This window comes from Camelina sativa, chromosome 9 (assembly GCF_030686135.1).
Source record: "Camelina sativa cultivar CO46 ecotype springtype chromosome 9, ASM3068613v1".
In the NCBI taxonomy this organism is placed as follows: domain Eukaryota; kingdom Viridiplantae; phylum Streptophyta; class Magnoliopsida; order Brassicales; family Brassicaceae; genus Camelina; species Camelina sativa.
The window spans coordinates 755470-766090 of NC_141888.1; the positions used below are offsets into that span (position 1 = coordinate 755470).

At 37.4% G+C, this 10621-nt stretch overlaps 3 protein-coding genes across 3 annotated transcripts; 2 read left to right on the plus strand and 1 right to left on the minus strand.

Moving 5' to 3' along the window:
* The first annotated feature begins 3211 nt into the window (after nucleotides 1-3211).
* On the plus strand, nucleotides 3212-4915 carry LOC147937536 (uncharacterized). The gene is made up of 5 exons (XM_087464213.1): nucleotides 3212-3600; nucleotides 3708-4055; nucleotides 4177-4198; nucleotides 4269-4368; nucleotides 4458-4915. The coding sequence occupies exons 1-5, from the start codon at nucleotides 3212-3214 to the stop codon at nucleotides 4913-4915; spliced, it is 1317 nt and encodes a 438-aa protein (XP_087320339.1).
* Nucleotides 4916-5626: 711 nt separating this feature from the next.
* LOC147937537 (uncharacterized) lies at nucleotides 5627-7240 on the plus strand. The gene is made up of 4 exons (XM_087464215.1): nucleotides 5627-5795; nucleotides 5882-6124; nucleotides 6590-6807; nucleotides 6893-7240. The coding sequence occupies exons 1-4, from the start codon at nucleotides 5627-5629 to the stop codon at nucleotides 7238-7240; spliced, it is 978 nt and encodes a 325-aa protein (XP_087320341.1).
* Nucleotides 7241-7698: 458 nt separating this feature from the next.
* LOC147937538 (uncharacterized) lies at nucleotides 7699-10325 on the minus strand. Its single transcript, XM_087464216.1, has 7 exons — nucleotides 9929-10325; nucleotides 9668-9746; nucleotides 9081-9210; nucleotides 8740-8995; nucleotides 8356-8492; nucleotides 7839-8157; nucleotides 7699-7703 (listed from the first exon to the last, which is right to left on the minus strand). The coding sequence occupies exons 1-7, from the start codon at nucleotides 10323-10325 to the stop codon at nucleotides 7699-7701; spliced, it is 1323 nt and encodes a 440-aa protein (XP_087320342.1).
* Nucleotides 10326-10621: the final 296 nt, after the last annotated feature.

The following is a 10621-nucleotide window of genomic DNA, read 5'->3' on the forward strand; positions in this document are numbered from 1 at the left end:
TACAATCGATTCACCAAAAGAGAAGATCGAAAACCTGAAAATGATAAGAGAAGATCGATTACAATCAATTGACCAAATGAGTTAAAAAAAGAGAAACCTGGTACATGATATTTCTATTGAACATAAGATTTATAGATCCAAAACCTGAAAAGGAGAAGAGAAGCAAAAGGGAAATGAGGCAATCGTTAGATTTGGAACAGTCAAGAATTTGTACCCGCGCAAGCGCGGGATTTTGATTTAATTTTTTTTCTATTAATATCAATTCTTGAGCTCGAATATAATCATTCAAAATTTTAAGGGAAAATCGTTATAAATATATGTCATGTGGTAATATTAGGATAAATAAACAATATTGATGACTACTTGAAGATCTTTTATCATTAAGAGAGTTTATTTCTATTTATATTTTTTAAAGGTTTTGATGCTGATCCATTTGTTGATCTAATTGTATATATTATTTATGATTAGATGTTGATACTAACATAACATTATTCTGTATAAATTTGAATATACGAAATCTCATGAATATTGCTTAGCGTAAAGGTAAAATATAATATCATATCGTTATAACATCTTTACCGAGCTTGCTTTACCCATCGAAGTAATTGCAACGTCCCATAAACAACCAATTCATGAATGTGCCTATCTTATCCCACTTTTCATGATTATATGGTTAAACTGTTAAAGACGACTTGAAATGATAATCTATTTAATAATGTATGTCATTTATTTTTCTACAAACTCATTCGTTTCACACAATTAATGAGTTGTCAGAGATTTTAATTTAGTCATGTGTAGTTGTGTATTATTATCTTTTCAAGTTTTAATAATTTATTTTCAAACACTTTTAACTATAATTCTTTCGTCATTATTGATGATGCACTCCTTTTGAAATCTACTTTTTTCTACCTTCTATCGGCTAACATATAACACATATTAGACTGTAAAATGATTTTCAAGATAAATTATAACTATTTTTTTAACTACTATCTTTCAATACTTCAATTTGGATTAAAAGCATTTGATTCAATTTATGAAATATCAAATTTGTTTTCCTTTTTGATCATGTTATAAAATAATATTTCACTTTTAATTTTATTTTTCCTGTTTAAAATCTTATAAATAAAATTACAGAATTTTTTTATTCTACCATAATTTTAAATTTTACTTCCATTCTAAAACTTAATAATATATAATTACATTAAAAAATATTCTACCATAAATTTAAATTTTACTTTTATTCTAAAACTTATTAATACGGAATTACATAATTTTTTTTATTATACCATAAATTTAATATTTACTTCCATTCTAAAACTCAATAATACATTTGAAATTTTAAATTATGATGAGTTTAATAGAAAATTTAATTATATTATTACCGCTAATAAAAATTATAGTATTGTTTTCTTATTTTAACATTTTAATTATTTTACATAATTTTTTATTATTTAAACTTTCTATTAATTATAATTAACCTAAATATGCACTAAATAAATATTTTAAATTTACTTTAAAGTAAAAAAAAATATTGCTTAGGTGGATGTTTTTGTAGATAGAAATGATGATATATAATTACAAGATCAATGGAGATTCTAGTCATAGTTCTTTTCTTCTTGACCTAGGAAAATATTTTATTTGTCTCTTATAATTATGTGTCTTAACCATATGATGCATGTATATGTAAAAGAACTAAGCATAAACGATACATGAAAGAAAGTTAGGTACGAATAGATAATAATATTATTCCAAATTCAGTGTTTTACTTCATATATATCGGGTATATGCTCTATTCTTTTCTTTCTTTTTTACTTTTTTTTATGGTTGAATAATAAAATTAGAGTCTCGTTAATCCCTATTTTGTTCGCTCCTTGCTTAATGCTTTTTTGAATTATGATCGAGGGGTAGATGTTCTCTATAGATAGAATATTTGATTTTGGAACAATATAATTAGCCATTACAAACGAAGCCGTTGCACTGGTGACGTAAGACATGAAAGGATGTGTGAAAGTTTAGAGGAGTGGAGAAATTAAAATTGAATGGTATGCATTATAACATCGGATGGTGAAACGACATGGATCGAGGGTTAAGGAGGAGAGAAACGTGTGAAGGTGGACCGTCAACACTGTCGTCGCTAAGATTTATCAGGTTGAATCAATATGATTTAGATATAGTGCTGGATATAGAGACTTTGGATGAAATAGTGTTGGGCCTACAAAATTTGGATGAAATCTAATGGATCAGTTTATCATTTTTGTAATTGTTTAAAAGGCTTATTAAAATCTATAAGGCCCACAAGATTAAATAAGAAGTAGCTGATGTGGCAGCACCAGGAGTGAGTAAAGTTAACTTTTCATTTGTTTTTTTTTGGGCTCTAATAATAAATAGAAGTTTACTTTGGTTGTACATCCCGTAATATATGAATAACAAGCAAAGTAACCGATCGTATTTCCATACCAAAAATAGGGTTTGTATATATTAGTATAGAATTTTGAACGTATACGATGATAATTATCTAGATCTACAGATTATAAACCATTTGCATACTTAATTCAGAATCCCAGTGGATGGTACACCAGTTGTCCAAGCAGAGCCGGCCATGACTACAAGCAAGTCAAGCACCAGCTTGCGGCCGCTCAGCTCTATATTAAGGTAAACGGCCGACTATTTGGAAGAAATGTCTTTAGTTTTACTAGTAAGTGTATGTTTGCCTTGAGATTAGAGGTTATGGGTTCGATTCCTCTAAAGACCTTTTCAGTTTCTTTCTTTTTCTTTTTGATTACTTTTTCAGTTTTTTTTTTTCCTTTTTGATGAATAAACAATTTTTTTTTGGCTTGTGGCCACCAAATATCTAGCGCCGGCTCTGGGTCCAAGCCCTTGCTACTGTTTTTCTCCATACGGCCACAATGTGAAAGGGCTATATTATTGCCCATTTCCATAGATTAGCTCCTCCACCGGCGAAAATCTATGCTGACCTTAATACAGCTTGGGGTAATAAGTTCGGCAATATTGTCGTAAGACCAATGACCGATACCTCATGTATGATTATGATATCCTGTGTGTCGACTCGTGATTGGGTTCTCTAAGTTGGGTATTGGCAAGCTGGTAATTGTGCTTTTATGTCTATCCTTGGTCTGAGGATGGGCTGCTTGTGTTACTGGAGCTTGAATCTGCTCCCACCTGGGCGGTTTTGAAGAGTGTTCCTCCCCAAATGTACTCTCTTGATGGTATCAGTGTAATAGCTAGCGCAATTGGAGAGCCCCTCCATACAGAAAAGTCGAGATTGCCTCCATATCATTTTGGCGATACTAAAGTTAAAGTTGAGATTTCTTTGGATTCGTCCCCGCCCTCAGTCATTGTGGTTCGTGATACTCTAGGTAACTCTACTCGGGTTAATGTTGAATATCCTAGGCTGCCCCCTAAATGTTGTAATTGTCAAAGGTTTGGACACCTTCTAAATCGCTGCCCCAAACCATTGATGAAGAAGAAGGGCCCTGATCCTACATCTAAAATCTTCGTAGCAGGGGGTGTAGCTCTCAAAGAGACAGAGATCTCCTTGACCACAGTCGACAATAACTTTCGTCGGAGCTGGTCGAGAAAGTTAAATCACTACCTCAAATTTCGATGGCTAAAGAGGACAAGTTAATTGGTTCGTCAACTGTAGAATCTAGACCCAGGTCTCGGAGTAAGTCAAGATCTTGAGGCAGAAGTGTTCCAAAAAGTATTGATGTCAAGTTAGTCAAGGATGTTCTATCTGTTCAAGAAAAGGATAACACTGGGGGCGTAGGGGTTTCTCATGAAAAGGTATCGTACCCTCCTGTTGCTGTTAAGTCAGTGGCGATGAATGACAATTCCCTCTGCAAGAAGTTGTCTAGTGATAAGACTATGCTTCCTCCTTCTTCGGATGAGGATGGTTTTATTAAGGTCAAACAGAAATCTCTCAAGAGAGTAACTGCTACTAACTCTCATACTATGAGATTTGTTGTTAAGGCTGCTGGCAAGAAAAGGGTCGGGAATTTGAAGTCTTCTCTTCCGGGTTCGTTTGCTGCTGCAAAGTAATGTCCAGAATTTTTGTTTGGTTCAACTTCCTCGAATTCTACTCAAGGTGATTCCTTGGGTAGTTTCACCAACCTTTAAGAGCATAGCTCTCTTCCCCTTTTGTCTGTGAATATGAAGATCTTCTGCTGGAATGTTAGAGGTATGAATAACTAGGCTAGTCAAAGAGTGATCATAAGTTGGGTTGGTGTAAATAAGCCATTGATTGGCAGCCTTTAGAGACGCATGTATCTGAGGATAATGCGGCTAGTATTTTGGATTCTACCTTTCCAGGCTGGAGATGTGAGAATAACTACTCACATTCGAGTGGAGGTAGAATTTGGTTGTTTGGGACCCTTCCATCTCGGTGATTTGCCTTCACAAGTCAGCACATATGGTTTTTTGTGGTGTATTTAATCCAGCTACTCAGGATTCTTTTTCAGTAGCTTTTGTTTACGCTCATAATACGGTTACAGAAAGGAGACCTCTTTGGGATGAGGTGAAGTATATCATTCATGATTCTCCAGCTCGTTCCAATCCTTGCCTTATGTTAGGTGACTTTAACCAAATTGTCTCTGCCGACGAACACTACTCAATTCTTCCTCATGATCTTCCCTTAAGAGGTATATCATACTTCCAAACCTGTTTAATTGAGAATGAGCTTTCTGATTTGGCCAGCAGGGGTGTGTTCTATACTTGGTCGAATGGTTGGCCTGAAGACCTGATTCTAAGAAAGCTTGACAGGGCAGTAGTTAATGAAGATTGGCTAAGTGTGTTTCCTGATTCGGTGGCTTTTTTTGACCGTCCTGGTGATTTTGACCATTCTCCATGCTTAGTGGATACTGATGCTTCAATTGAACGATCCAAAAAGTCTTTTTAGTACATTTCTTTTCTCTCATCCCATCCAAAATTCAAGGAATCCATGTTGGAGGCTTGGTCTAAGGAAGTCTGCTATGGATCAAAGCTGTTCATGTTAGGCCAGAGAATGAAGGAAGTTAAAAGCTCTTGTAGAACGTTGAACAGGGTTGGGTTTGGCAATATTCCGCAAAAGACAAAGGATGCCCTACAGCATCAGGAATATGTTCAATCGTCCCTTTTGACTAATCCTTCTCCTGCTTTGTTTAGAGAGGAGTTTGTTGCTAGGATAAAATGGGACTTATTTTCATTGGCTTTAGGGGAGTTCTATAAAAGAAAGTCTCGCATCCGATGATATAATGAAGGTGATGATAATATAGCTTTCTTCCACAGAGCGGTATTGGCTAATTATGCGAAGAATTGTATCAAGGTTCTGAGGGGCTCAGATGGTCAAAGAGTGGAGAATCAGGCTCAAATTAAGGATATGACAATCTTAATTTCTAGAATCTCCTAGGTTCTGATAGTGTGGGAGTAGTTCCTCCCTCAGTCGATGAAATCAAAAGTTTGGTGACCTTCAGGTGTTCTTCTCTACTTGCGTCTCAACTTGTTGCTATACCTTCGGATTCAGAGATTATAGAAACCTTGTTCAAGATGGAAAAAAAACAAAGCTCCTGGTCATGATGGGTTTCCTAAGGAATTCTATCTAGAAGCTTGGGAGAATGTGGGTTCAGACACGATGTCAGCAGTTAAAGAGTTCTTCTCCTCAGGGTCTCTTCCAAGAAGGTTCAACGCCACAACCTTAGCTCTCATACCCAAAACTCAAGCTGCCGATACTCTCAATCAATTCAGACCAGTCTCTTGTTGTACTACATTGTACAAAGTGATTGCAAGGATTCTCAAGAAACGTTTACAACTCTTTGTCTCAGAGACAGTCCAGGAGAATCAGGTTGGGTTTGTCAAGGGAAGGCTGTTGTGTGAAAATGTGTTGTAGCACCAGAGCTTGTCTCAGGGTTTCATGAGAAGGGTGATGTTAGGAGGGGCTGCCTACAAATTGACCTCTCTAAAGCCTATGATAGTCTCAACTCGAATTTCCTCTTTAACGTTCTCAAAGCTTTTGACTTGCCAGAGTTGTTTGTAAGATGGATCAAAGAGTGTGTTAGAACCACATCCTTCAGTATTGACTTCAGTGGAGAGTTAATCGGTTACTTTCTAGGAAAGAAGGGGCTAAGACAGGGTGATCCAATCTCCTCCTTGTTATTTGTATTAACATTGGACGTTCTCTCAAAAAAGCTTGATAAAGGAGGAATGTCACAACAATTTGTTCCTCATCCAATGTGCAATGCTCCTTTGGTTACTCATATGAGCTTTGCTGATGATATGCTCATTTTCTTTGATGGATCGGTCGCAGGCCCGACCCACCCCTGAAGCAGCTAAAGCATGTGCTTTAGGCCACATAATATATTCTGTTATGTAGGCATCTTAACAAAAATATTTCTTAGCTGAGTTGGTTGTGTTGTATGGGAAACAGTTTCTTGTCATGGTTTCAAACCTCCAAATGGGCAGTTTTAGCAGTTTTTATTTTTATAAAATATCACATATAAAAAATGCTTTACGCCACAACAGCCCTAGGGCCGGTCCTGATCGGTCGCCTCTTTGGATGGTATTCTTTCAATCCTTGATCAGTTCAAAAAAGATTCAGGCTTGGGGCTTAACAAAGACAAAACTGCTTTGTTTTTAGATGGAGGAAATTTTATAGAAATCCAGGAAATTGCTCAGAGAGCAGGCCTGCAATGTGGCTCATTTCCAGTCAAATCTTGGGCTCCCGCTAACTTCAAGGAAATTAAGAAAGCAAGATTACCAGTCTCTTTTGGACAAAATCTCAAAACGCTTCAACTCTTTGGCTGTGAAGAAGCTATCGTTTGCTGGGAGGCTGCAACTGATAAAATCTGTTATTTTCTCCACCATCACTTTTTGGGCCTTAGTATTTTTACTTCCCAACCAGTGTCTTGAGGAGATTCAGCAAATGTGCAATGGTTTTCTTTGGAGAGGCGCTCCGAATTCTTCCCGTGGTGCAAGAATTAGTTGGGATTCAGTTTGTACTTCTAAAGATTGTGGTGGTCTTGATCTAAGGAGACTTACTGCCTGGAACAAAGTTCTAGGTTTGAAACTGATCTGGCTAATTTTTACAGCAGGAGGCTCTCTATGGGTGTCATGGGTTCGATTACACCTAATTGGTTCTTCTTGCTTTTGGGAACTAAATCCTACCGCTGCTGGAAGTTCACTACAAGAAAACAAACGTTTAGCGACTCCAACAATCGTCGCTAAACCGTCGCAAAAACCTACTTTATGACTACTATGCGACTACTTCAGATAGTCGCTAAAAAATGGTCGCAAAATTTAGGTGTCTTAAAATGGTCGCAATTTTACGACGGAATTATGACTGCTCTTATATAGTCGCTAATAAGCGACTCTTTACAGACTCTTTATTTTAGGAAGCTTCGGTCGTAAAGGTAGTTACAAGTTAGTCGCAAGTTAGTGATTAAATTGTGTGACCATTTTCAGACTCCTTTCTGTCATCGCAAAATAGTCCTCGTTCATTAGTAACCATTTTGCCACTAGTCTGATAATTTCATAGAAATAATTTTGGTCGCAATTTGGTGACATTTTAGCATATAATAAACCTGTTTTATCTATCAAATTTGGAATGAATCACAATAAATGAAAATTGAAAACCAAATTACCACAAAAGATATCATAATCATTCATCAAACATAAAGATTAGCATAATCATTGTATTAACCAAAAAGATCATCCTAAAGCAAAAACAAGTAAAAAGTCTCAAACAAGCAATTCATGTTTTTTTAGCAAAGACAATGTTTAGAATTTAGTAAGTGGAGAAAGGGGATGTGGTGGCTGGTGTTGTGTCTAACTCGGTGGCTGGTGAGTACCTGACACGGTGGCTGGTGGTATGTTGTCTTCAGGTGTGGTTGCTGGTGTTGTTGCTGGTACTCTTGGTCGCAAGGAAGCAATAATAGTATCATATGCTGGATCTTTCTCTTTCACGTAGATGAGAAGCTCTTGATGCTCCTGCTCACGTCGGGCATTCTCAGCATCTAGATGAGCTATCTTCTTGCGAAGTTGTTCATGAAGCTCGTGAAGTGATGGTGGAGAAGATTCTGCATAGCTCTCCTTCCTTTTCCCTTTCCTTAGTGTCTCAACAAGAGATCCAAGACCAAAAAGGTTTCCCTTCTCATCTGTTTGAGTACACTAAAACAAAGAAAAACATCAAGGTTAGAAACAAGTCTTAAGAAATCAAAATGCTCAGCAAATAAAGAAACCATGCGGATTAAGAAAACTAAAATATGGATTAAGAAAGGAAAATACTCATTCTTTTCATCAAAATAAAGAAAGTTACCATTAAGAATAATCATACACACTCATCAAAATAAAGAAACTAAGAGTTACCTTAAGAAAGATATCATTCTTTTCATCAATGCTGAGAGTACGATGAGTTGAACGTTCAGAAGAATTCCCTGAATTTTCTGGACCATCATCGTCCACTTCACACAGTCTCTCCTCTAATGTTTTCTCATAAGTCTCAGCTACTTGTTTAGCTTTTTGATCAACAAACGATCCGTCAACTCGAGTATGTGTCTTCATGAACACTTCAGCAAATGATACCGGACGGCCCAATTCTTCTTCCTACAAAGAAATTGTGAAATGTTAAAATCATGGAAACAAGGTGTTTAGAGTGTTATAATCATGGAAGCAAGGTGTTTAGGGTGTTAAAATCATGGAAGCAATGTTAAATTACCATTTCTTGATGAACTTGCACATATGATTTCTGACCGGCAAGGTGTTTGTGGACTCCTAGACCACCACGATCGGAGTTTCTGCACTGCGAGGCATTTGAGCTCCTCTCCATTACATCAGGTTCGTTCCAATGATCACACATCTCAGCCCACAGTTCTGCACTGGTGATCCAAACAGGTTGTTTACCACTGCTTTTAGCTTGACTAACAATGCCTTTCATTCGTTTCTTGGCTATCTTTAAGAACCCCTCTCTAACAAGCTCAGTAATCCCAGTATCCCAATAGAACTTCCGCTACATATTACAATTGAGTTAAGTTAGTGATGATACTAAGTCAACTATGAGAGATAATAAAACTTTGAAAGCTATAAGACATTACTGCAAATGTCTTGAAATATCTCTCTTGAATGGGTCTAGGAGTAACCTTCCAGCTGTAGTAAGGACCATCGAATTTCCTTCTAAATATTCCAGAGATCACCCGAGAAATTTTTCCTTTGTGTCTGTTAAACCTGTCACAAAACAAACACAATCAGTCTTAACCAATACAAAGTAACACAATCAGTCTTATCGAAACAATCAAACACAACCTCTAACTTAATCAACAAAACAATAAATCTCAACCTTCCACTTAGAGCAAAGACAACAATCTCAATCTCAATCTCAAAACAAAACAAACAATCTCAATCTCAATCTCAACTTAATCAACAAAACAAACAATCTCAAAACAAAACAATCAATCGCAACCTACCAAACAATAAAACACAACCTCTAACTTAATCAAACAAAACAATCAATCTCAACTTAATCAACAAAACAAACAATCTCAATCTCAAAACAAACAGTCAATCGCAACCTACCAAACAATAAAACACAACCTCTAACTTAATCAAACAAAGCAGTCTTTCATTAAACTTAATCAAACAAAAACAAAGTCTCAACCTAACTCTAAGAGCAAAAAGAAATTACCATAGAGTCTCAACGCCGGGGATGGGATCGACAGACAGGACTGAGAGATGTTGTCGGCCTGGAAGAGCTAGCAGAACATCTAACAAAGCTTGGTAGTCTTGTTAGGCCGGATTAGGAATAGGGTTTTCTTCTTCGGCAGGATTTTGGGATTAGGGTTTTCTTCTTCGTAATCCTCTTCCATGTTTAGGTCTGGTTGTTCTTGTATGATTGGAGGAACAGGAGGCGGTGGTTGAGGAGCAAGAACTGGTACTTGAGAACAACCCCGCGGTGGTTGAGAACCAACCCGCGGTGGGGGAGAACCAATCCGCAGTGGTGGAGAAGCAACCCGCGGTGGTTGAGAAGCAGGAGGCGATTGTTGTGTCCTCGGCGGAAACTGGGATGACATAGTTCTATATGAATTAGTCACGGATTGAGAGCCTGATTGATTCGAGGAGTGAGACGATGTTCCGACACCACTTCGACCTCCGCGTGAAGCCGCACCATTCGAGGCGTGATTAACCGCGGCAGAACTGGGTTCCCTCGCACCATTGGAGGCCTGATTAACTGCGGCAGAACTGGGTTCCCTCGCACCATTGTAAACCCTAACACCTCCAGCGGATCTGCCTCCGCGACCCCTAACACCTCCAGCGGATTTGCCTCCGCGACCCCTACCAGCCATTAGAGAAAGTTGAGAAAGAGGAGAGATTTGAGAGAAGAAGAGGAGAGATTTGATCGATTAAGAGGACAAGAGGAGAGATTCGAGAGGAGAAAGAAGAGAGAGTTGAAAGGTTTTCGACACTTAGTGAAAATAGAAAGAGAGAAAGAGAGCTTGTTGTGTTCTTTGCCTAGTAATTAACAAAGAGGAGTCGCAAAGTGGTCGCAAAAGAGACACATACTAAAAAAAGGGGGGAATATTACGCGCCTAAAACTTGGCAAAAAATAATAAAGTGGTCAAATAGAGTAACACAATGGTCA